This window comes from Amblyomma mixtum, chromosome 5, assembly GCF_055824585.1.
Source record: "Amblyomma mixtum isolate Tamu chromosome 5, ASM5582458v1, whole genome shotgun sequence".
NCBI lineage: Eukaryota > Metazoa > Arthropoda > Arachnida > Ixodida > Ixodidae > Amblyomma > Amblyomma mixtum.
The window spans coordinates 153,054,615-153,081,881 of NC_143016.1; the positions used below are offsets into that span (position 1 = coordinate 153,054,615).

Consider the following 27,267-nt stretch of genomic DNA (forward strand, 5'->3'; position numbering starts at 1 on the left):
TGGCAATACATCACATGGACGATAGATGGCGCCACAGAACAGCTAACGCTCGTTACTTCGTCTTCCAAACGGTGGTGGCATTTTTTTCGACACACACGTGCTCAGGCCCTTTTAGCCTAGTGTGCTCGCTTGTATGTGCAGCTGGACTGGCGGGCGAGCTTCCCAACCCACGGATGCGAGTCAGCCGACACACAAGGCGAGGAGAGGCGGGGGAGCTCACCCTTGGCACTCTGCGCGGCGGCCACAATGTCGGGCTGCACGGCCTGGAAGATCATCTCGTCGTACTCCTTGAACTGGTAGCTGATGGCCTTGCGCTTGCGTGACGACCGCTTGGTCAGCAGCAGGTGGTGCCGGCTGTCATCCTCTTCCTCCTCCTCCTCTTCTTCTTCCTCCTCCTCCTCCTCTTCCTCCTTCTTCTCCTGAAAAGTGGCAACACGACCGACGCACCCTCTCGTTGTCAACTGCAACAGAACTCCCCTGGCAACCAGACAGCATTTTTGACTGGTTGATGGGATTTTAAACGTCCCAAAGTGACTCCGGCTATGAGCAACGGTGTAGTGGAGGACTCTGGATAATTCCGATCAAACGGGGTTCTTTAATGTGCACTGACACAAAAATTCAGGGGTGCACAGGCAACGAAGGCCAGAGCAAGCCTGGCTGAAAGGGTCATGCGCGAGAGCGCAGCAGTCTGTGCCCGACCCTGGTGATTTTCGCTGTCCACAATTGCAGAGATTGTGTTTATCGAAAATATTTGTGTGTTCGTGCTCCTCGACTCAATCCCGTATAAAGCTTTCCTGGAGCTCCACTAGGTATGAGACAATTGCCTGACTTGCAACTGGCAGCGCACCGAGACTTCGCCCCCGGTTTTCTTGCAGATTGTATATGTATGTAGCGTTGCATAACTTCTCACCTTTGTATGGCGTGTCAGTGCTGAAAAAATCTTTCAGTGCATTAAATTTGTCGCAACAAGAACTGCAAAACAAACAAAAGCTGGTCCTCCATATACCGGTCGAATGCACTCAGATGCAGATGGTAGGGCTTTGCACAACCCAGCAGATGCATAGCGGTTGCTCTTTAGCATCATTTTTTCTGTCGCATTCATTGGAAAGCACAGGAGGCCTATTCCACAAACTAGAATGGCACACACAATCTGTCTGCCATGTTGGCAGTCAAATGAAGAGCAGATGTTAACACCCAATATCACCACAATGCTTCTGGGAGCTCCCAAACATTACAGTAATACTTTCAATCTAATGATGTCAACAGGTGCTGAAGATTACAGTGATGTGCTCAGCCGAGGTTCCTTTGGTGCAGACTTTAAAGCAGCCCTTTTGGTGCAGAGAAGTGAACGTTTGGCGCAGATGTATACCGTATTTTCTGGTTTATAAGTCACATTCTTTTTGTAACGATTTTTTACCTATGCAATTTATATACAAAGAAAAATAACGTGTCACCAGATGCCATCTTTTGCTGTCCCTAGTAACTATGTCAGAAAAGAAAATCTATGAATAAAGGAGAAAAGAAATTGATTTCATTTGATTTATTAGGGTTCAACGTCCCAAAGCGACTGAGGCTATGAGGGACGCCGTAGGGAAGGGCTCCGGAAATTTCGACCACCTGGGGTTCTTTAATGTGCACGGACATTGCACAGTACATGGGCCTCTAGAATTTCACCTCCATCGAAATTCAGCCACCGCGGCCGGGATCGAACCCACGTCTTTTGGGCCAGCAGCCGAGCGCCGCAACCACTAAGCCACCGCGGCGGGTTCAAAAGAAATGGAGTTATTACAGTTTTAGCGAGGCGCAATCCACTACCGTGATATGCCTATGCCTGCACAGTGGCAGGTGTGTGCTCTTCGTGGGCATTTGCGGTGGATGAGGTTCATGATAATGGTTTGGTTTCATTTATGGAGGTTTAGCGTCCCAAAGCAGCTCAGGCTTAGTGAAGGCCGTAGTGAAGGCATCCCTCATAGCCCGAGTCGCTTTGGGATGTTCAACCTAGAGCTGTGCACGGGCTCGGGCCGGCCCGAAAGCCCGTACCCGGCCCGGCCCGCGGGCCGGGCTCGGGCCTTGCGGAAGTCTATTCACCCGGGCCCGGGCCGGGCTCGGGCCACGGTATATTTGTCTCGGACGGGCCGGCCGGGCTTCGCGATCGCGATTGCTCCTGCGTGGCTCCAGCAATCGGAGTGCCGAAAGAGACGAGCTAAGCGAGTACTTGGCCACAGAGTCGACCCCTTGCTCAGAGTTTGAGCTATCACAGTTTTGGAGAAGCAAGGCAGCGACGTATACCCAAAGCTTTCTCTTCTTGCCAACAAAGTGTTAGCCATTCCGGCTACCAGTTCAAGCAGCGAGAGAAATTTCAGCGCTGCCGGGTTCATTATGCAGGAGCGCTGCACTTGTCTCAAGCCGTCATCAATGGACGATTTGTTGTTTTTACATAATAACTTGGAGTGATAACTCTCTACATGCGCCGTGTTTGCATATACAGTGAACTCTCACTTGAGTGAACTTCAAGGGACCGAAGAATTAGTTCACTAAACTGAAAGTTCACTAAACTGAATATTCACTAGACCAACACAAGACATGGCATAAAGAGTCAAAAGTTTGAAGTGCAATTCAAGGAGCATAAGACATGGCATCCATAGTGTCAAAAGTGTGAAATTTATACATATCACCTTATACAAGGTGCATAGCAGTTAAAACGCTGCCTTTCTCACTTAAAAAATTCAGTAATTTTCTTCTGCACTTGTACATTTAAAGCACAGGAAGTAACAAAACTGTCGAAAGAGTCAATGTTTAGGCTGAACGGAGCCGATGAAAACACACACCACGTGGGTCGTTTGTGTGGACACGCGGAAGAGACGAGACCGGAAAGAAAAAAGTGACGTTCACGACTAGCCGATCGGAAAAGAACAGGCACACCACGTGGTTTGTAGTGTGACACATTGCCGCGTCGCTCCGGCGGTGCTGTAAACGCCAGCGATGTTATTTTGTTCATGGCCTCTGAGATCACTTGCAAGTTTACTATTGATCTCGGAGGCCATGCCTCCTTGCCGTTTTTCTTCCGCACCGCCGCTTTGCCCCATGGGCGCTGTAGCACGAGCGACGTTACACTGCCGCAGGAGCGGCGGTTCGATGAGGGCGGGCATCGGTTGCGCCTGCAGTGGAGGGCTCAAAACTTCGTTGAACTGATCGGAAAAATAAGCCTGGGTCCTCTGAGCGAGTTCGTTAAACTGAAATATTCACTATTCCGAAATTCGTTTAAGTGAAACATTTGTGCATAGAATCTATAAGAAAACTGCCGGGGATTTTTAAAAAGTTCGTTATTCTGAAATATTCGATAAACCGGCGTTCGTACAACTGAGAGTTTACTGTACTAGTTTTCATCTAGACCATGAGAGCCAAGCATTTTAAAAACATTGAAATAAACTGATTTTCCTTAAATTATCTCTTTCTGTTTCATCATCACTTCAATTTCAGTTTTGCATGTCGGGCCGGGCCTTAACTCGGGCCGGGCCCGTGCGGGCTTAGGTTTCTTCAGTGTCGGGCCGGGCCGGGCCTCCGTCAGTAGTTTAGGGCTCGGGCCGGGCGCGGGCTGAAATTTGCGGCCCGTGCACAGCTCTAGTTCAACCCCCATGGAACGTGGATCCTACTACACTAAAACTGTATTTTTAAAATGCTGTCCTATGGCTAGTATCCTATAACCTCGCAACAAATGGACTGAATGCACACCGCATCCAGTCCACAGTCCAGAATGCACAACACGTGCGTTGCGTGTTCTTACTCAATATGATGCTGCCTATGAGGCGAAGATGCTACGATGATAAAATGAAGCCGCGTGCCTTTGAGTATGCGCTGTGAACCGCGCAGTAGAGAGACAGTTCAACGCGAGTTAAAAAAATTATCCTGGACTATCCGCCACTTTTTGAGAGGGCACCAAAGCAAAACCCCAAAATCGACGCCCACTGATAACTTTGTGGTACCGTTCCGTTTCCCCACTTTGGCCGAGCAAGAATGTGGAACTCAACACCAGTGCCATTTGTAAATGTTTGTGCCACGCATATTTTGGCATGCCCTCCTCACCATGGTATGACCAGAGTAAATCCCTCAGTACTGCAGGCCCATTTTGCTTCTCTGTTTCCATTATGCGGGGTGACAACGTGCCTGCCCAGCATAATACCCATTCGCATACATATATGCTAAGGACCGACTGAAGGATTCTCCGAAAAATTGCTATTTTTTCAAGTGCTGCCTAACGCAGAAGTAGAACAACACATGGCACCCAAGAATTTTGTTCGTAAGGAAATACGGAGTTGTGGCGTAGGCTTGGCACAGATTACTTGTACTTTGTCATAATGCAGCAGCATGCAGTAGACTTTGCCTTTCGGTGTAGCTTGGCACAATTGGCGCAGCAATCAGATCACTGAGATTACTTATAATAAATGCACTACTCAGTGCTTCGTCTCCCGGCGCTCCTACTGTGTTAAAGGGACACTGAGGAGAGCACTATTAATATTTTTTTTATAGTAAAATCCGATAGTTCGGCATGTCATGGCTTTGTTGCCAATTGGCCGGCAGCGAAAGATGCATTTATTTCTAAGAAATTTGGATTCGAAGTTGAAAGAGTTTTTCCCGCCGCTCTGATTCAAACTTGGGATTCTCCTACGACGACACAGGACTAAGTGACGTGATACATGACGTGCACATGACGTACCGCAGACTCCGTGATTTCTGACGGCCAGCAGTGCGGCCTAGCAGCAGCCGAAAATAAAGCTACCGCCGGCCGCACGTTGAAGGCATCTATCGGCTATTGCGGCCGTCGCTACAGTTGCTTCGATTACGTTTGCACTGCCGTTTTGCCAGCGTTACGATGGATCTCGTTCTCGAAGTCGTCAACGAAGTTCTCGCAAATAGACACCTTTAGCATACCGTGTACCTTGTTACCGTTAGCGAAATACCGGGAGCCCGCCTACCGCCGGTGGGCAGATGCTGATTGGTCCGATGCTGCAGGCGTGCGCGTAGCTGCTGGGTGCGTGGCGCCATCTGGCGACGTCAAGGAGATTTGCGCATGCATTGGCTGCGCCTCAGTGATTCGTGGCTTCTCGGGTCCTAGTGTTGCTAGAACCATTGGTTCTAGCAACACTGTTTTGTCCTATGACCTCATCACACTTGTACTTGTGAGTTTGGCCTGTGGCGGCGATACCTGTATTTTGGTTCTTGCTCTTTTCGACGTCACAAGAGCTTTGTTGTCAGTATGAGTGGCGTTTTTGTAATCAGGAGCTGGTATTCTGTCGATACAAGCCAACTTCAATTTCTCCTCAGTGTCCCTTTAAAGGACCTCTCCATACTGCCCAGAGGCAGTCAAACATCTCGGTCTATAATCTAGTATTCCAAGCCCAACAAGGCGGATTTAAACCAAGAGGGAACTTCCGCAGACCAATGTACACAATCTCAAAAGAACATGCACTGCAGCGAACTGTCCGTGATGCGGACTTTGCAATAAAGAAGTGAAGTTCACCTCTGTCTCCACACCCTAGTGAAAATTTTCCATTTGAACTCCACTTGTCCTTGATCATAACACCGAGAGTAACCAGGAAAAGTACCTGCAACACTAAACTGTGTTTCTGTTTCTTCCTCTCACAAACAAAATGAGGTCTAGCTGACTGCAGGGCCAAAGCTACTTTAATGTTAAGAAATCTGCAAACAAAATACACAGCGGCACTGAATAATGTGCACGGTTAACTCTCGCGCCAAAACTGTGCTACACTCCCCAAGACAGGACGGGCCAACCACAATAATGACGGCCGGTTTGCGTAGTTAGGCCAAATCTGAATTAGGCTCATTAGCGCTGTATGACCATTGTTTTGCACTGTTTATCGACTATCTGCAACGTAGGTCACACGAAAATGTGACGTCATCAAGCCTGCACATGCGCTCTCTCTCTCGCACGCACGCATGCACGCATCATAAGGACTGGACTCTGCCAGCATTGTGTTCCCCCATGAGGATTTACATTTGGAACGCATGAACACGGGTATACTCACCGGCTTGAGCACATTGTCCAAGCTGATGCCCACGTACGCCAGCCGTTGTTTCCTGCACACAATGTGCCAGCAAAAGGTGCATTAATGTATTTGAGAACAGCTCGAGTGAAACTGCGCATTTTTTTTTTATTCGACTACATTTCCTGCCTCCTTGTACAAAGTCAGGACTGACACTGGGAAAGTAAGCACTGAACAGCTACGAAAGGAAGAAAAAAAACACTCGTTTTGGAGCATGCCCAGGCCATGTGAGCCCGCAGTGGATTGGAAACAGTACAAATGTTGTCCAGGAGCAACAGCTGATTAACATTTCATGGAATGATTGATTTCTGATTTCTGGGGTTTAACGTCCCAAAGCGACTAAGGCTATGAGAGACGTCGTAGTGGAGGGCTCCGGAAATTTCGACCACCTGGGGTTTCTTTAACGTGCACTGACATCGCACAGCACACGGGCCTCTAGAATTTCTCCTCCAAAGAAATTCTAGCCGCCGCGGCCGGGATTGAACCCGCGTCTTTCGGGACAGCAGCCGAGCACCGTAACCGCTGAGCCACCGCGGCGGCTTTTCATGCAATGTATTAGCCACAAATGAAAACATACTGCAATGTGCCTGTGAAACAAACAGCAAATATCGCAGGCCAAATAAGGAACAGTGACAAAATACGTGGGCAGATGTCACTGTTATCACTAATGCATACTGTTTTTGTTGTGTTGAGAGACTAATTACATGCCGTGCATGGATCGACCGCCAAAGAGGAGCCCGCAGAGGAGCCAAAGCAGGCCCCCTTGCTCACCTGAGCTCCTCTCGGTCCCTCTTCTTGGAAAGTTGATCGTAAAGCTTGAGCTCCTCGACAAGTTTTTCACACAGCTTCCTCTGCACAGAGAACGAGGCAGCAGGTGACTGGCAGAAGCAGCAGCAGGAATGGACACTGGAATGCTCACACGCAAAACCAAAGTTTCTGCTTGCGTAGAAATACGTCCCACACCGTGAACTTTGTGCACCGAACACCGCGTTTAATAACAACAAGTTCTTTTTGCTCTATTGCCAGTGTTTGCCCCCTAATTTTACATTGAAAACAGTTTTCACAATCCTCTGGGCCAAGCTTGCTTAAGACTATCATTGGCCCAATTCCCTCATGTTGGAGCTATGCAAAGCCACAGAAGACTGATGAATTGATTCCTCCAATATCTGTGCAGCACCAGTGGCATCACAAAATCCAAAAAAAGAGCTGCCCTCAGAATGCGACCACCTGTTTGCACATAATTTCCATACAAGAGTGCCGTGAAATATCACACCCTACCAGTCAGTTGCAACTTGGGAACGCAGGAAAATCTCAACCCCTTAGCACCTCTCAAAGAGCACTAACACTGCGCACTGAGCAGTTTCGCATTGCTCGGTGTGGCAAGAGAAGTTCTGAATGAACGACTTCAGTGCATACAATGACATTCTATCCTAAATGGTGTAGCACTTCTCATGTTGAGGGGGGACACTGGTCTTGAAAAAAAAATTTTTATTAATGAAGTCACAGTTATAAAATTTTCAGGCGACATGTATTTTTGTGCGCTGATTCTAAATATGTCATTTAATTTCATGTAAAACAATTCCTTGAGCACTTATGCACTTTTTATGCTAGCATTTTGTGGAGAGTTTTGAAGAAAATTTGCTGTGGGAAACTCGCTGAAATGTATGCCATTGGGTTCTCTTGACACCAAGGAATACAATAAGGGTGAAAATTTCTTCCTGCCTATCATAGAACTTAAGTTATAGAGTTTTGAAGTTGTCGCTTCAGAAATAAAAAGGAAAGTGTGTACTCCTGTTTCTGAAGTGGCAGCTTCAGTACCCTATTAGTCGAGTTCTATGAGAGCCAGGATTATAATTTTACCCTTATTGTATTCCTTGGTGTCAAGAGAACCCAATGGCATACATTTCAGCGAGTTTCCTGCAGCTAAGTTTCTTCAAAACTCTCCGCAAAATAGTTGCATAAAATGTGCATAAGTGCTCAAGGAATTGTTTTACATGAAATTAAATGACATACCTAGAATCAGCGCACAAAAATACATGTGCCCTGAAAATGTAATCACTATGACTAAATTAATAAAATTTTCTTTTCAAGACCAGTGTCCCCCCTTAAAACTCTCTTTTCTGGTCCATTCTGGTTGGCTGCTAAAGACATCCCTGAAATGACTTTCCATTGATGGAAAAAAAAAAAAAAAAACCCACATCTGTGCAGATGATGCAGCTCCACGCAGCAAAGCATGAAAACCTACAGTCCTCATTATCTTTTGATGTGGTGATCGGATTTTAATAATTCTTAATGCATATGAAAGCTTATACATCTTTCTGTGCAATGAAATAAAAAGTACTAGCTTTCAATACAAAGATTTAATTAATTTAGCACTTTAATTGAAGAAAAATTTCGGCCAATTCATAAGCATCTTAAAAAAGGCTATAACTTTTACACAACTGCTGCTAAAATTAAGGTGGTGGTATGGTTGCAATCTAGGGTTAGTACAAAACAAATATACATGAAATTTTTACCATTTTTCATTGCCCAAATTATATAAAACTTGGGCACAATGTTCATTCATTAAAAAATTAATATCTTGAAATCTGTTCAAGATAGAAACAAATTGATTGCATATTTGTTTTCAGGGTGCCCAAATGTACTAGACAAGTAAGCTTCATCTCTGTAGGTCTAAAATTAACAAAATTTGTCTAAAGACCAGGGTCTCCCCTTAGGGTTGGCTGCTACAGACATCCCTCAAATGACTTTCCATTGATGGAAAAAAAAAACACATCTGTGCAGATGATGCCGCTCCATGCAGCGAAGCATGAAAACCTACACTCCTCATGCATGCCACCTGGCAGTAGCACAAGTTTTGACGCAAAAGCGTCAGACTTCCCGTCGGAAGCGCTCTCTTGGTCTTTGCGATCATTGTTGCCTACGGTAATAACCTCCATTCACGCTTCTCGGGACGTGCACTGTGGCGCGTTCGTGGCACGACCTGCGGACGTGGTGTGACTCTGGCTCAAATATGATATGATAATATATTACGATCTGCAAACAGAACATGGGAAATGACAAAGTTTGCGATTTTTCAAGCTGGTTTCTTGCAGCAGAGAGATTTCTTTCTAAGCTCACGGAAGTTCCGGACTGTTAGATTATAGTACAAACAATTTTTCTGTGTCCCACAGAGTGCCAAAAATCAGTTGACAACTGTATATCAATTAGTGCCCAGTGCTGCTGGCAGCCAGTCACCAGTTGTCACAAGTACTTTCTCAGGTATGCTGGTAGAGGGTACCCTGACAAAGGAGCACAGGTATAGGAAGAGGCAGCTCACGTGGTCGCATGGCGGGCAGAACCAGTCTCCGTCTGGGATGATCATCAGGGCAGGCTTCAGGCAGGAGGTGTGGTAGCCCGCATCACACACGTCGCACAGGAGGATCTGCAATTCAGGCGTAAACACTGATCGCAAGCTATGGCCTCTGGCACATACTAGCTGACTTTGGCCAACACATTGTGCAAAGAACACCCTCCGCTCATCAACTCCATAGTGTATAGTATTATGGGCCCGCAAATATTAATTTAGTTACTCATCAGACACCTCTTGAACAGCCCCCCCGACAGTGTCAACCAGAGTACTTTACAGAACTTGAAAAAAAAAAAAAAGATGGTCGATTTACGTGGCTAGACCAAACGTGAATTAGATGCACTAGCACTTAAGTTTTCACTTTGGTTCCGGTGTTCAGATCCACTGTTCACGGATGGAAGTTGTTCATACAGCAATAATGGGTGAATGCTCATAAGTGTGGAACTGGTCAATCTCTACGTTACCCCCCACTTTTGTTGTTGAGAATTGATTATTTTTTTAAAGCGTTACCTTTTCTTGGCGCGTTCCTCCATTTCATGCGTCCGTTAAGTGCACACCTTGGCAGCACGCCAATAAGCTGTGTGCCAACAACATAACAGCATGATTACTTTTGATGCGAGCTGCTGGCCAAGTTACCTGACAGAGCACCAAGACACTATGCGCCATTGACAGGAGTGCCGGTGGCATTGGCTACATGCACGGGGGAATAAATGGGTGCATTGCTTTTTTTTTTCTTGCCAGTCCAGATATAATGATAACTGGTTATACCCAATCAGATTTTCCCGTTTCTGGTTTTCCAGGGACATGTTCTGCAGGGAGCTATCAGACTTCGACAGCTGCCTGTGACACCCTGTTTGAACATGCCAATAACAGTCGCCGACTGAAAATTCGGAGCTATGTAAATCATCTCTTGATGAAAACAATGCTGCTAGTAGTTTTTGAGATGATCTACAACTTTTGCACTGCCACCTTGTTCTTCAAATCCATTATTAAACTAATTATTAAATTAAATGAACTAATTTAGCCCTGAAGAACGAAAAAAATACCACAGATTAGGCCATGCGACTCTGAACAACCGTCAGCTGGTCAGGGCCCTTCCGTCTTTCTTAAAAGCCTGGTTACAATTAGCTGGGATGCCTGGTATATACCTAGCAACCTGCCCACTGTGGCAGGTTGCAGCTCACTTAATCACGAGAGGTTGCTCAGGGAGAGCAATGGCGCATCGCTGCCAGAGTGCCAGAAGTGGTATGAGGACTCCCAGGGATACCGTATAAACGCGTGTTAAGGGTGCACCTGTGTATGGGTTGCACCCTGTTTTCCCAAAGGAAACATTTAAAAAAAAAAAAAGATCCCTGTAAGGGCCGCATGCGAACTTTTCACAGCCCACGCGGGAATAGCCTTCTAAATGCATGTGCCGTGGTGTCCGCGGTCAGCTCCGGCTGCGAGCAATGGTGCACTTGATCACGGAGACGGCGCACATGAGTTTCCAGGTGCCGCCCATGGATGGTGCCTGAGGCTGTGGCTCATCATCATTGCTGTCAACTTTCTTCTCCACTGTGAGCTCCCACTATCCATATTCGCATCAGTATGACCAGCTACAACTTTATGCGGCCGTTGTGGCTGTCGAAGGCATGGAAGTTGTGATTACTTGTTAGTTCACTGCAATTGTGACTTTCGTGTGTTGCCACCAAGCATTGCAATTTTAGCACGTCAGACAAGCACCTTAATAGCTACACGGCTGGGAGTTCGCTCTTGAGCACAGCACGCCTGGGATGGGCTGGAAATTCGACATGGCCGAGAAGTGCAAAATGATGCATTGAGGAACACAAGCTGCAAAAAGCGTGTCTCCTGAGCCAAGCCGTGCAAGTTCCCCGGACTAGAAGAAGGGCTGCTCTGCTATGTGATGAAAAGTGTGGAACAGTGACTGCACGTTGACAGCGGACATGCTGCGCGACTTCTTGTAGGTCGAGCATGCACCAGAGCACAGCACCAGCTCAGAGTCGGAAGGCTTTGTGAGTGACAAATGAACAGAGATTTCCTGACTGGTGCTTTTACTTAAAAACAAAATTTTTTTTTCACACATCGCGTGATAGACTGCACCCCGAAAATTGCCACTCGAATCTGGAAAAAAAAAAAGTGCGGCCCTTACACGCGTTTATACGATATATGAATGTAAACTAGAGAATGATCAATTCCGCATATATGTGCACTAACCCATTATCGCTATCCGAACAACTGCCATCTATGAACAATGGTTCTGAACACTGCAACAAAGTGAAAACCGAAGTGCTAGTGTACCTAATTTGGATCTGGCCGGACTACGCAAATCGACCGTAATTTTCTTCACACTCACCCACTCCGGGTGGTCCCCTTTGCCACACTTGGCGCATGGCTTCTCGTCTTGCTCCGGCTCGCTCTCCTCACTGGCACTGCTGCCACTGCTGCCCCGCTCCTCCTCGGTGCGCACTGCACGCATTTGCACAGCACACAGCACTCGCACGCAACCACGGGAGCCCCATAGTTCCGTGCACAAGGCAGCAACACACAGGTGGCGAAACACCGCTCTCTGGCACGGCAAATAGCGCTGCATTCATTTCGGACAACTAATAGCCCGTACCACAATGGCGACAACTGTGGGCTGGAAGGAATACTTTTTGGATCTTCATGGTCCGTGCTGGCATTTATAGCAGGAACTAATGTTTTTAGGCGTGCAAGAATGCTCTGTAAGTTGCACTTGTTCCCAGCACTCCACTGCCTGCCAAAACAAAGAAGTGACAATAGGGGATATTCAAAATTCCGCAAGTGCGCTTTCCCGCATAGCAATGTTGCCCCTAACAAGATGGCCGACTTCGCTATAAAGGAACTACATGGGCTTCACGACAGACGCTAAAGGTGTGGATAGAATGTAAGAAACGTATTTTGGAAGAATCAAACAAAAAACCAGTCTTTCTTGCTTTGTTTCAGCTGGAAACGCATGGCCCGCCATCTTGTTGGGGGCAACATTGTTAAGTGGAAAAGCGCACTTGCGGAATTTTGAATATCCCCTATTGCATACCACACTCACTCACAAGGCCCCTTGGACCTCGCGACCACAGACAGCCCACGCTTGAGGGTGGCTATTCCCCAGCCCACAGTGACCCGGTCGTGCTAGGTAACACTCAGCAAAACTTCAAGCTCAGGCAGATATGAATGCGAGAGTTTTCTATGCACTCCAAAAGCAATGCCAGCGCTGTTTAGCCAGAAGAAAGCCCCTTACCGAGCTGACAGTGTAACAGTAAAAAGCAAACTATGAAGATAATCTGGCAAACATTGCACAGCTTTGGATGCTATTAGCAATCATTGACAACTGATGCCAACATCACCGTGTCGTTACTCACTGCTCAGCACATTGGAAAGCAATCATGTGCCCCCCATGAAAGCCAACAACCGGCTCCCCATGAGCTTTAAGGGGGGACGAGGGTCTTAAAACTAACTTTTTTATTTATGGCTAGAATCTCATGAAATTTTGCACACAGATGCGTTTTTCTCTTCTGATTCCAAATATGTAATCATAATTGAGCTGGTGGTCTTAAATCTTGCAAAGTCTAGAATATAATTTTAGGTAATTTCTTACGCAGCTTTAATGAACTTTCTCATTGCATTTTGTTGCTTTTATTTACTTGAATTGATAGCCAGAAAGTTCCCTTACTCGATGACATTCTTCGTTTTTCTCTAAAGGCATGTCATCCTGACATACTATGTCGAGAGTAAAAGGTCGCAGTATTTTACACTGCAACTCATTAAGCTAATTGTACATTGCTATTTGTACAAGGCCTAAACAGAAAAAGTAAGAATGTCATTGGGTATGGGAACTCTCTGCCTATCAATTCATGTAATTAAAAGCAACAAAATGCAATGAGAAAGTTCATTAAAGCTCCGTAAGAAATTACCTAATAACACTCTAGAATTTAAGATAACTTTTGATCTAAGACCACCAGCTCTATTATGACTACATTTTTAAAATCTGAAGAGAAAAACGCATCTGTGTGCAAAATTTCATGACATTTGAGCCACAAATAAAAAGGTCAGTTTTAAGACCCTCGTCCCCCCTTAAAAGGGACACTCCCACAATGCACGTAGCGAAAAGAAAGCAAAGACTACACTGCATGCAGAGGAGGGTGGAGACTTGCCCTTCTTGACGGTGCGTGCCCTCTTGACCACGACCACCTCGGCATTGGGGTCCACCTCCTCGCAGGCAAACTCGTCCTCGTTGTCATCGAAGTGCAGTTCCTCGTCCTCGTCGTAGGCCTCCTCCTCGTAGGGCTCCTCCTCCTCCTCTGGCTGCGAGGACGAGTCCGAGTCCGACGAGGCCTCCCAGGGGTTGTGGTGCGACCGCCGCCGGTACGTGCCGTTCACCCCCGAGCCGCCCCCGCCGTGCTTCCCCCCGCGGCGCCGCTTCTTTTTCTTCTTCTTCTTCAGGGACTTGCGGCTCTTGCCCCCCTCTTCCTCCTCCTCCTCTTCCCCCCCTCCACCACGGCCAGCCTTGCTGCCTCGCTTGGTCGAGCCCTTGTCACCCTGGTGGGCCTCGCCCTTCTGCACGCATTGCCCCCCAACACAACACCCGAGCAGGCAGGGTTAAGATGCATTGACACTCGCAAGTTGCGGAGGTTGCTCGCGCAACCACAATCGAGTGACACAGTCAAGTGACACAACCGCATGACCCAACTGCGTGAATTAAGAGTTCGTTACAAATGCAGAGCACAACAACCACGATTAAGTCTGACAACTGTGATTCAAAGCTTGCCTACAGTCAAGGTGCTCATTTAACAAGGGCACCAGAAACAACTGGTTTTCACAACACAACCTTCCAAGGTTGGGCACTTTATCTTCAAGCACCTCTCTGAGGAGCTCAGCGAACCAAATGGAAAGCCATGCACCATTCACACAAGAATTATAGAATTGTCTTCTTTGGCGGCACCCCCTCTCCTGTGTTTCTTCGATCCCTCGCCATTATTTGTGGCATTAACACCGAGGAAAGAAAGCCTCCAAGAGCCGCATCACTGGATCAAGGCGCTTCGGAGCCCTTCTGATTCGAAACACATGTGGCATATACCGTATTTACTCGCATAATGATCGCACTTTTCTTTTCCAGAAAATTGACGCAAATTTTTAGGGGTGCAATCATTACACGGGGTAAATTTTTAACTAACATTTTTGAGCCCCGAAAACGCAAACAAGTTCCAGGTCAGACTACCCTTGTCACTCGGATGCGCTACCCGCGGTTATGCCACTAAACGAGGTTATCGCGAACCGAGCTTGGCGATCTCGGCTTACGTTGTTAACCGAGGAAGAGTGCGAAAAGCGCACGAGCTGGCCCGCTTCAAAAACATAATTTCTTCGCACTAAATCACGCTCCAAGAGCAACGCATCAAAATGGGCAGTGTGTATAGTGCTGCGCGACGGCGCTTTTATGCAGCCTTCGATCTCGTCCAATGGCGCAGCAACAGCGTACAACAGCAACGTCTCGCGGCACTTAAGCTACGCATTTTACCGCTGTTACGCCGAAAAAATGTCCGGTCCCTGCCGCATCGTTAAAGTAGGCGACAAATTTGCAATGCTCGCAGCACCAGATTCCGCGAGCTTACCGCAGTGATGCCGCCCGTGAGCGCAGCGGACGACAGCACTCTGTACTCCCTAGTCATAGCTAGGCCTAACTTGTTTCGTATCGAAGCAACAGTGGACGGCGCTTTTGAACTGACCAACGCTATAATGAATGCTCTACTTATGGCGTTGCCTTACTGATAACCTAATTGTTTCGTATTAAAAGAAATATTTAAGATCGATTTCAGCGACACCTTAGCAGCGGAGCTGGCCAAGCAGATCGGGTCACTCTCGCTGCAACGGCGGCAGCTGCTACGCGGCTGCGAACGTAAAACTAGCTTGTATCGCAGTTATTACTCCTACCAGCAGCTCGGTACAGGCCAGCGATCCTCAAGGAGGATTCATTTTTGACGTTCCCGTATCGCAGGGCTTATTATTTACGAGAACAATAAAGTTTAGCTGGATAACCGCGTCACTTCGTCGCACCGCAACCCAGACGATGGTGAGCCTTGCGACAATGGCGAACTGTGATTCGAGTTTACCGCAGATAAGTTTGGTATCCGTGATTAAGCATAATCGCATTTAGACTGCCCGTGTGACTGCAGGTCAGCCAACAGGCGGCTGCCGCTGCAATGCTGATAGAGCAAGATGGTCATCTGCACGTGCCATCTGTCAGACAGATAGCAAGTACGATCATCGTCGGCTAGACTCGACATCGTCGACAAATTGCAGCGACAAGTTCGGGGTGCGATCATTACGCGGGAATAAAAAAAAATAAATTTTGCCGACAAAATTCGGGGAAATTCGGGGGTGCGATCATTATGCGAGTAAATACGGTACAGCATTGCACTGCTTTGCTGTTGAATGCCACGTCTTACCCTTTGCCAACCCTTACAAGCATTCAGTTGAATTCCACGACTGCATAACAAGGGATCAACAATGCTGAAAGTGTTTCTTCTTTCGTTGTTCATGCATATCGGTAAGGAGACAACAAGAAAATGACATCACAGTACGTTAGTGCAAGAAGTTGGGCTAGTTGGTTTTCCAGTGAAGTGAATTCAGCGCAAATACGAGACACAGGTTTGTTTGGTTTGGTTTATTGGGGTTTAACGTCCCAAAGCAACTCAGGTTATGACAGACGCCGTAGTGAAGGGCTCCGGAAATTTCGACCACCTGGGGTTCTTTAACGTGCACTGACATTGCACAGTACAAAGGCCTCTAGAATTTCGCCTCCATCGAAATTCGACCACTGCGGCCGGGATCGAACCCGCGTCTTTCGGGTCAGCAGCCGAGCGCCGTAACCACTGAGCCACCACGGCGGGGCACAGGTCTGTGGTGTGCTTGCATCTTTTCTGATTTATTTATTGCCTTGTCTGCAATAAAGCTTAAGTTGCTAGCAGCACTTGTGTTGTCTGCTGTTCCGTCTTGTGTCCCATTTTTGCCCTAAATTCACTTCAACATCCCAGTACCTCGTAGCTATTAACTTGACCTGCGTGCACGTACATCCGCGGTCACTCTCACCTTTGACCTTCGCTTGTTCTTCACCGGAGGAACATAATCCTTGTCAGCTTGATGACTTCGTTTCTGGAAAAAGAATACCATCACGAATGAGTCCTCAGTGCACCGTCTACCAGTCAATGGGGTACCATGGCATGCAGGTTTTGTTGAAAACAGGAGCAGAGTATGCAAATGAGACCAATGCTAATGTCCCCAGAGGGGCCAATGGAATGGCACGATAGACTGCTTCCAGCACTGCACACATGCTAGACAGGTGATTCACTAGTAGGAATACTGGCTGGGGATAAAATAGAAAGGCTGACTTCAAGGCACCTCAAAAATAACTCTCAACCTCTAAAACAGTTTTGCACTGACAGTGAATTCGACAGCTCTGTCATCTTTTGTGCTAGAGAAGAGTCGCCCTTTAGCAAACAATTATCAATTAAAAATAACTACCAGTCATTTAGACTATTGTGTATGAAGTTTAAACACCACCAACAGGGTCTCACAGTTAAGACTTTAATGACTCTGCTAAAGAACGACATATACAATGAAGCAGCTGAGCTGAGCTTCACATGCAATGTTCTCATGAAGGATAGCAGGAAAAACTGTGCGAGTTGCGCATGTGCACCTGAGCGCCTCTGTGAGGTTTATTAAAAGTAAGAATTGTCAGTGAGGCAATTTTCTCGGTCACTGAGGTACATCTTGACAGGTTCTCACAAGATTTAAGCTAAGGGGTGCGTGAATATTTGAAATTTTCGAATACGAATCTAATATCTGTTCAACACGAAAACAAATTTCCAGCAAAAAATAAATAGCCAAACGGCTCTTTATTTTTTTTTCAAAAACAGAGTATGGTCTTCGCCGCCAGAATCATTTTCTTACAAAAAATTGCGGATGAACCTGGAAAAAAAACTGCGGACGAATGGGGGCATACCTTGGGGCTCTTGGTCTTTCCCTTGGCTGCCTCCTCCTGCAAGATGGTCTCCTCCAACTGCTGCTCCAGCGCCATCTGGTGGGCCAGCTCCGAGAGCCGCTTCTGCTGCTCGTGCTGGATGCGCGAGCTCCGCCGACGGCCCTGGCTGTCCTCGTCCGCCAGCACCCCCTCGGAGGGCACCAGGAGGCAGGCCGCAGCAGCGCCCAGTTCCCTGGCCAGGCCACGACCCCTGCCCCTGCCACCACGACCTCTGCCCCGGCCTCGCGACCTGCCCCTGCCTCTGGTGGCCTCAGGGGTGGGGGCGGGCTCGCTGTCTGTGGGCGCTGCTGGCACATTGTCACCGGTAACGACACCTGCTTCCTCCTCACGGGGTCTCTTGGGAGAGGGTGCTCCTGACACAGCTTGCGAGCGCTTCTTGATGTGGCTCCAACGGCCTCCGCGACCCCGGCTTCGACCCCTGCCACGTCCTCCGCGACCCCTCGCACCGCCGCGCTTCCGACCTCCCACCGCTGCATCCGAAGCGGCCTTCTCAGGCTCCCCTACGGCACTGACCACCTCCGCGTGGCCTTCGTCATTCACTCTTTCAGCCCCGTCATCACAGCCTGGTGCCAGTGTTGGTTCGGCCTCATGGTTGACCGCAGGAAGTGAAGTGACTTCACCCGTGCCGCTGGCCTTCTCCTGCGATGCCTCGTGGCTGTCCTCCACTCCAGCAGTGCTTTCTCTGCTCGCTCTCTTCCCTTTCTCTCCACGTAGCCTCGCCGAGCTTCGCGAGTTGGTTCGAGCCCTCGACTTGCTCTTGAGGTCATCCCTTGAATCAGCCTTGGTCTGTTCGTCTGTGCTACCTGCATCCTTGTGACTGATCTCGGCTTCCGAGCCAGCTTCGCACTTGCCCTGCACTTTTGCGCTGCTCTCAGTTTCAAGCGTGGCTTCTGCGCTGGCATCAGTTTCGTTTTTTCTGTCGAGGCCCGCAGCTGCTACAGTTTGATTTTGACTTCCTTTCGCGTCTACATCGTTAACAGACGCAGCGGAACGCTCACTCTTCCCCGATGGCACCCCTGCAGCAGACACCTCGCACGTATCCACCTTTTCTGTGCCACCCGAAGGCAAAACAACGTCGCTTTTCTGTTCGTGCACCGTTTCCTCAGCACCTTGAGCAGCGTCCGACCCCTGCCTGCCTTTCCTCTGTCTTCTGCTTTTCTTCATTTCGGTATCTGGTGGTGAATCTGTCTTGCCTTTCTTCCTCTTGCCCATAGTGCAGTCTTCTTTCTTTTTTGGTGCCGACACTTCACCAGCCTCCTCGTCACAAGCAGATGCTTTCGTCAGTGGTGCTTCAACAGCGCTCTCCGTTCCTGCAGTACTTGCTCCTTCTGTTTCACTGGGCTGTGACTCATGTAGACCATCCTCAATATTCATGCTTTTATCCTCAGCCTCACATTGACCTGCCTGCGTTTCACCCATGGGACGGGCTTCATCGGACGAGCGCCCACATGGAGCACCACTTGAATCGTCTTTTGCCTGCTTGGTCACTTCCTTTTCAACGCCCTCAGTTTCAGTACTAATGCTTGCTTTTCCGCTCTTTGCACTCGCTGTGCCTGCTGCTTCAGCGACGTCTGCATCTACTTCTAGGATGGTATCCTGCTGCTTTTGACTCGACGTTGGGTGAGGAATGTCCTGCATTTCTGCGATGGCACTGCTGTCTTCTTGTTTTTCATCCTTCTCACCAGATGGCGCAAGCTTTGCCCTTGAAGACTTCTGAGCTTCGTGACTCACACTTTCACCAGTGGGACCAGATTTATTGCCATCAGATTCCTTGCCACTTACTTCACCCTCCTCTGGCCTTGCCATCTTCGTTGAGCCTGGAATGCAGTCACTGTTTCCTTCACTGGTTGCTTTTTTCGAGTGTGACTGTTTATCCACAGTAGCTGTTTCATCCCTCTCGTGCAGTGATTTTCTGTGCTTGTTACTTGTGGTTGTTTCGCTTACTTCGATGTCTGGTTGAGTACTCCGCTGCTCCTCAGCAACTTTTTTCGCCTCACATTTTTCAGCAATGGCATCTACACTTTTAGGCTGGCTGCTGTCTTGCGGTTTTAGTGCCTCCACAGTGGATTCACAGGCACTGTCAACGCTTTGCAGAGCTTGAGGCAATGGCGGAGCTTTGCCGAGACCTGACTTTTCGAGGCACGGTTTTGAAAGGTGCTTAATTGCTTTCTCAAGACGCTCTCGTTGTTTGCACCTGGCCGAGCTTGCTACCACAGCTGAAGATTTCCCCTCCCCTGCACCGGGAAACTGGTGCTGTGGTTTCGCAGCAGCCATTGCAGACGTCTCAGAATTTCCGTGAGCATTTGAATGAGCATTTGGGTCGGCACTTAGCGCAGGCCCTTTTGAAAGAGCTGTGCCCGAAGAATGGGCACCAGAGTCCTTTTTTGCTTTTACCTCGTCAGCTGCACTTCCATGATGTGAGCTGCTCTTAGCACATGTAGCTTCAGCCATGGCGTTGTCATTCTCAGCCCCCGCTCGGTTCACGTCACTTTTAGCGCTCGTAATGTCTCCCTTCTTGCTACATAAGAGCTTGTCAGCAACAGACTCTGCATCTACGGATGACACTGAAACTCCAGCGCTTCTCTTCTCGTCAGCACTGGTTGATCCCTCATTACCACACGCAGACGCAGCTGAAAGGTCAGCACCTTTTGTTGCATCAGACAAAGCAGTCGTTTCGAGTCGCGTTTTTCGCTCAGTTCCTTTATCAGCGCCGCTATTTACTGCTTGGTCTCTGTCGGACTGACCTGCCTCTGAAGGCGGACGTGCACATTCAGATTGTTCCGAGCTCCCAACAGCGACTTTCGCATCGCCGGACTGTTCTGGAGTTGCAGAGGCCTGTTTGCCTGCTGCTTCTTTGCTTTCTGCAGCTGTCTTTCTCACCAGGCCTGATTTAGGCTGGCCGTCGGAAGAAGGCACCTGGTCACTGCTCACGGTCACTTCACTCCCTGTCCTTGCCGTGCTGGCCACTGAACTCTCTGCCCTGGCATCAGGCAGAGCTGTTCTCTCTGCACTGGTTGCAGACGCGATATCATCAGATGGAAGAGCAGAAGACGAAGTGCTCGCTCCACCAGTGCCAAGGGAAGAATCAGTGGAGGCGGGTGCCAAAGCTGAGCTCTTGTCTTTCGCAGGGGGTGAAGGTAGTTTAGATGGTTTAAGGGCAGGAGCATCACAGGCAGTTATAGGTTTCCTAGGTGTGGTGACTTGGGAGGGCAGCCTGCTGGTAGGCAACACGGTCGGTGCGGTCGTGTTGGCCAACGATGCCTCTGGAGTGGCCCGGGTAAGGTCCAGAGCTAGTGACTGCTGCTCCGTGACACCAACGCACTGACTGCCGCCGGTTGTCGTCGAAGACACCACTGGAGGATGCGTCACAGTGCCCTCGTGAGCGTGTGGAATGCTGCCCGGTGACTCGGGCCGACCGTTCTCTTCAGCCACGCGGACTTCCTCGGGCTTCTCTCCGGTTCGCAGGTCCTCGGCCCCAACGTCAACGACCCGCCGGACTTCTGCAGGCGGTGAGACCTCCGCGGATGCGTGCGGCTCATCAATGGGCGCATCAGCGTCATCCCGATGCACAACCGAGAGATCACACGGGAGGGCCTCCAGTGGCCCCGTGCCATTCCCGTTGGTTGTTCCAAACCCGTGAGTGGCAGCTGGCCTGTCGGAAAACGGTGCTGCTGCTCGGCTGGGTGGAGCATGCGCCTGGTTTCGCGGAGGTGATGGTCTGGAAGCGTGTGCCCTCGAGTCGCTGCCGTCACCCATGACCCGCATGGACAAATCCTCTGCATTGCTTTGCTCTGCAACAGAGCCTTTCTCGACCTTGCAGCTGGTGTCTGCTCTGTCAACTTCTATGTTGTTCTCGGTGGGTTGAGTGAGTTCCACTGATCCCTGGGAGCCTTCTTTATTCGTGCACTTTGCGTCCTTGTCTCGAACAATCTCAGCATTCTGAGACAGGTTTTGGTGAACCTCGTTCTCCGTGGCTGTGGCGTTTTTATCCACTTTGGTGCTCACTTCTAATGCCAATTCCTCTTCCGGTGGCTCTTGTTTGATCACAGTGGTCCTACGGACAGCATGCTCTGCAGTTCCAGAGGTGGAGAGGGTGATGGAGAGCGTTTCTTCGTGGTGTGTCTCTATTTTTTGCGAGGACTGTAGTTGCCCCGTGTCCGTTATTGCAGGCTTTTCACCATCCAGCAGCGCTGACCCCGGTTTTTCTGCATGAAGATCATAATGATTAAAATGAAATCAGGGGGATCATTGAGTGCACTGCAAAGAAGACGTGGAGCCTGCGCCTGACCTGCATGCTGGGCCACACAATACCACACGGCTTTCACTTGTGACAATGTCTTGTCTTCCATGTTTTCAGGCTGTCAAAATTACAGCTCTTTACACACTGAAGTGTCGCTCTCCAGTAAGCGAACACATGGTGCACCGACCTCCTGACATTAGCCAACTAATTTCTTGTACATAGTGAAGACATGTTACTGATCAGCAAAAAAAAAAATCAATGAAAAAAAAAGTTTAATGGGCCTACAGTGGATTAAAATGATTGGCTATGCTGTGCAAGATTACCAAAGCTACCGTACTTATTTTTGCTGACTCCATCCACACAGAAAAAGTACAGTGTATTGCCACACATAATTTAAAACCAAATACAAGTCAGCCCCCCAACACACAGCCATCGCTGTCACCTGGCTCCAGTGTCATCTTCGATATGTAGTTCTTGGCGATTCTATCTTTGCTTAACTTCCTTCGTGGGCTTACCGCTCAACTGCAACCTTTCTCTAAGCTCTTTGGCAATGTACTTCCTGTGAGGTGACACCAGCGTGCATACGCACCCAGTTCAAAGCAACAGACGCATTACAGTACAAGTGAAAAGCAAAAGAAATAAAAAAAAACTCATTCTCTGTTCCTTTCACCTTTGCAAGCAGCCCAGCCAACTAGCAAGGAAATCGGCAAACCGAACAGCAAACAGTCCAATAGTTTTGGATTCTGGCAAGATGCATGCACCCACATAACGGAGGTTACTGGAAGTAGCTGGAAGTTTGCACTCGCACTATCTTCTACTTGTCCAGGGAGGAGGCATGGGGCATGTACTACTACTGATCCACAACTCAAGGAAACTGCCCCAGACTATGCAAACAGGTCAGTTCCACCGACAGGGCAACCCCCACCACCTCGATTTCACATGGCCACCTTTGTTAAAAAGGGCCAACTGATACGCGGCAACATACGGTATTTCACCATCAATGAGAAAGAGTGCCTGACTGTGCCTTTCACTGCGGCAGTGTGCAAGCACAGTGATCTGCATTGTCCAGCATGCTTTTTCATACTGCTCAGTGTTATACTCCAAACCTTCAAAGAGGCCTCGAGAAATAGGAGTGATATCTTTATGCGGGTACTTTCCTGGGCACAGTTTACACACTGCTGCATGCTATGCATAACACACTAATAGACATCACAAATCAGATTACTTGCACAGTGCCACAGCAGCAGATACCTGCTTTGTCCAGGCAGACAGGTGTTGACTTTCACTGATTGTGACTGACTTTAATGGTGCAGATGGAGCCAGTGCAACTACGCAAGCTAGCTTTGACAGTGCTGTATGCTAAGTGTGTGAAATGAAGTAGAACAATTGAGGGACTCAAGCTATATTTGTTTCCATTTTTAAAGCTCTGTCCATTTCGTGAAGGATGACATGCACGTTTCAAAGGTCATTCAAAGTTCATTCAAAGGTCACACAATCAAGCAGCAATGACCTACAACACATTATTACAACACAATAATATACAACACATTATTCATGTCGTATGTTAACTACTGTTTCCTTGTTTGGGGCTCTACTACTCAAACTAACCTGCACAAGATGTACATGCTGCAAAAGAAAGCAGTACGTCATATAGCAAATGTTGACTACCTCACACATACCAAAGAACTGTTTAAGAGATTCAAAATCATACCCGCTCATAAGCTATACGAATTTTTCTTAGCCACAAGATATAAAAAATCCATTTCTCACCGTGACAACGTCTTGACAGCATTGTCATCCCTCGACACAAACTCAACGCCATACTCGTTTCGAAAACACGAACGTTGGACCATTCCCTTTTGCCGTACAGAACACGGTCGACAGATGATGCATCATGCAGTTCCAAGGTTACTAAACAAATTCATCTTTGAACGTTTTTCTCTTGAAACATCTAGTACACAAACTCTAAGAAATCATTTTTTGTAAGCCGCTGTATTCCCTTTGTGTGAAAAGTGTGACACGAATGACTTTTGCATCTATGTTAACACCAATTTATTGCGTATTATTGCGTACCAAGAGTTTATATCGATTGTTTTGAAATTCCTGTATTATATTCTGTTAGGTAGCGTGTGTGGATTTTGTACTTTTTTTTTTAATTTTTTGCCCTTGCTGTACGCCATGTAGGGGGGCTCGGGCTCCCTCAAGCGAAAATCGTTCGCTTTTTGCCTGAGCCTGCCCAGATCATAATGATGTAAATAAAACTGACTTGACTTGACCTGACAGCACACCTAGCTAGAACCTTCCAGTAGAGTCGTCCAAAACATAACGCTCCCCCCCCCCCCCCCCCCCCCCCCCCGGCCCCCCAAAAATCCAACCCTTCCTTGTTAAAAGCCAGCCGGACCTTCCGCATGCACTCACCTTCCGCTCTGCCTGCATCTGGCTCGGTGAGGTTGCTCTCCCCCGTCTCACTGTCCATGGAGGAGCTCTCCTCCTTCTTGACCACCGAACAGCCACCCTCGAGGTCGGCAATGAGCTTGGCCAGCTCATCCCGTGTCCTGGGCACACCAGCGCCAACGTTGTTAGTTAGCAGAGGGGAGAAGAGGTTAAGCTGAAATTTCAACTGTCACAACTTTTGCACAGGTCGCAACGTAAAATTTCTGGCCATACACTACAAGGCTTCTTGCAGTAAACTTCAAATCAACCAACTAATGTGGAGACCCACTTACTACTGGGTGACTTTGCTTCACATCAGTGGTCTAGCCACACGTTCCACAGCACAGAGAAAGGCCACCAATGTCTAAAGTGTAGGATGGCAACAGCAATAAGCGATGGAAGGGCTAGAGCCAAAGAACAAAAATGTTACAAACAAAAAAAGGTGCAAACCGTTTCTAAGGCCATGGAGGAATTTTACAAGCCCTACCATGAAAATTCCCGTCCAGCTTGTTGAAAAAATAAAAGTGCGAGCCTGAAACACTTTGAGGTGGGTCACCTGGCATCACTTAGAGAAACCTAGTTCCACTATACCTGCTAAGGTATTGCCACCATATATCTTGACGCAGCTGATGGTTTGATGGCGGCACATTTTCTGGTCAGGAAGAACATTTGAGTGAATGAAACTCCACAGGTCACTGATCAGTTCCATGAGGAGTCTTACAGTGAACAAGGCAGCTGTAGTGCTCTTGAAAGGTAATTTTTTCTCATGGAGCTCGTCAATGCCCTCCAACTTTCATCCACTTGACAGTCAAGCTTACAATATACCAGATTCATTAGGATTAAAAATAACTTCATATACCAATCATTTCACACATAAAGGCACTTTTCTTTTATATATACACTGAGTTTAATTTCGTTGTTTCTAAAATTTTTCTTCCCCTAGTTGACCTTGCGACTAGAGTAGCATGACAACATACTCAGCAGAAGCACACATGGTGGAAGCATGAAGAAATGGTCCCTTCAATACATGATATCTGTGGCTAGATCCAAGTCTGAAATTGGGGTACAGTGCCCCTATGCCTTCATAAAAGACTTTCAAGGGATTCTCTCTTCCGGCAGATGACATAGAGAATAGTTTATGGAGGTTTAACGTCTCAAAGTGACTCAGGCTATGAGGGACGTCATAGTGAAGGCTCTGGAAATTTCGATCATCTGGGGGTTTTTAACGTGCACACACAGTACACGGATCTATAGGATTTCGCCTCCATCAAAATTCGACCACCACAGCCGGGATCGAACCAATGCCTTTTGGGTCAGCAGTCGAGTGCCATAACCACTGAGCCACCGCGGTGCCTCATGACATAGAGAATAATTCGGAATGTCCAGTTCCTATATTAGCAGGTTTGAAATGTAGTTAGTCATATCTGAGTCCCCATATTTCTGTGCAGCCAGACCACTGAATGCTCCAAGATTATACTCCATGGGCCACTGGTTTGACTCGACTGCTTTAGGAGCCCTCTTTTGTGCCCAATTGGCACTGTCCAAGTAAAATACGCTGCAGGGCAACTTGACACATAGCTTGGAGAAGACAAAGCACAAAAAAGAGAGGACATAAATGAGAAAAGAACGACGGCACGTACGCTTGTCCCGTCATTCGTCATCTCACCTATGTGCTGTCTTTCATGTGCTTCACGTTCTCCAATCACTGTCTGATGTCATGTGCATAAAGTGATGCCCCACACTTCAAAAGACATCAGCCCCTGTATGTTGCTTGCTTACCTTCACCGAAAGACACATACAGGAGTTGGCAACATGCCTAATGACTGAGCTTGCAATATGGGGTGGTGAGCACAGGTAGGCTGGCATGATACCACAATTAGATGCCATTTTTGCATTCCTCATCCTCTGTCACTACCAGGAGCAGCGACATGCCTCCACTATCACTGGGCCTGAGCCAGTGACGAATCAGCTAATGCAGGGCATGACGTCGCTTCAATCAATGACAGAGGGTGGGTAATAGTACAAGACTGGAATGGAATCAATTTCGGAACTGCTATTATTACACCAACTCTGATGCCTAGAAGATTGTACTTAGTCACAAAAATTTGGCCTATCCCATCCGCGTAAACCCTAGCTTGCTGATCATGAACACGCTTTTACTGGGGTTAAAATCTGACCCTACCCCCTTTAGTTTTAGGAAGCATTTATGAAAAAAAAAAAAACAACAACAACAAAAAACATGGTTTACCTCCCGCTAAGCCTGGTCAGTTGCGTTAGCTGCGACGCTTTCCGAGTCATGCAGCGCGTTCTTCTGCTGTCTCTCGAGCGCGTTGTCTCTTTCTAGCTTGGTCCTGTCGCCGTTGCTTCTCTTGAGCGCTCTCCATAACGACAAGATTCCACCGAGGCCAAGCGCGCTACCTCCTCACCCTCTACCTCGGCGGAGAGCATGCATCTGACGGAAGCGAGCGACTACGCGCACGGCAGCGACGCCACCTGGCGGAGCTCTGCTGAAATGGTTGCTAGGCAACGGCTGTTCAAGGCCATTCATGCCTACCGGCCACGCGACGAGGCGGAAACCTGCCACAGTGTTGCTAACGCGACAAAAAAAGAAAAAAAACGGCCGGTGGCAAGTCTGCCGCGTGTGCACCCACCGGGAGACGAGTATCCAGGAGCGCTCGTCGTCGGGGTGCTCGCGGTAGAGTCGCAGGTTGAGCTGGGCATCGCGGTGCAGCCAGTAGAGGTGGCCGCGCACGTCCCGCCCCAGGGGCTGCAGCCGCAGCACGTCCGCCTCCTGCTTGTTGAGCTCCGCTTTGAACTTGCCGTTGGCGTCAAACTGCAGCTCCATCAGCCGCTTGAGCACTGCCAGCTTGACGGACAGCTTGGCCTTGCGGTAGCCAAACCGCTCCAGCTCCCAGCCGTCCACATTGGAGCCCTGGTGGCAGAACTGCAGAGAGGGAGAGAAGGAGAGAACACCAGGGAACAGCTTTCCCTCCGATTCTATTCCAGCCGCATGCTCCGACAGTGGTGATTCCGGCTTCAATAGTGGCATGCCGACATTTTAGCTCCCAACAAAGACTTAAAGGAACAGCCCTTAAAGGAACAGCCTTTAAAGGAACAGTGTACCAATTTA

At 48.3% G+C, this 27,267-nt stretch overlaps 1 protein-coding gene across 1 annotated transcript in view; it reads right to left on the bottom strand.

The window, feature by feature from the left end:
* Positions 1-27,267, bottom strand: part of LOC149344179 (uncharacterized) — a 65,292-nt gene that overhangs the window by 26,789 nt on the left and 11,236 nt on the right. Inside the window, exons 3-12 of the mRNA XM_089546200.1 lie at positions 26,789-27,081; positions 24,123-24,259; positions 17,426-21,669; positions 16,513-16,575; positions 13,581-13,983; positions 11,765-11,877; positions 9,382-9,486; positions 6,834-6,913; positions 6,045-6,096; positions 221-419 (exon numbers count right to left, since the gene is read on the bottom strand). Coding sequence (XP_089402326.1) covers positions 221-419; positions 6,045-6,096; positions 6,834-6,913; positions 9,382-9,486; positions 11,765-11,877; positions 13,581-13,983; positions 16,513-16,575; positions 17,426-21,669; positions 24,123-24,259; positions 26,789-27,081 — 5,689 coding nt within the window. The remainder of the gene's footprint in view (positions 1-220; positions 420-6,044; positions 6,097-6,833; positions 6,914-9,381; positions 9,487-11,764; positions 11,878-13,580; positions 13,984-16,512; positions 16,576-17,425; positions 21,670-24,122; positions 24,260-26,788; positions 27,082-27,267) is intronic.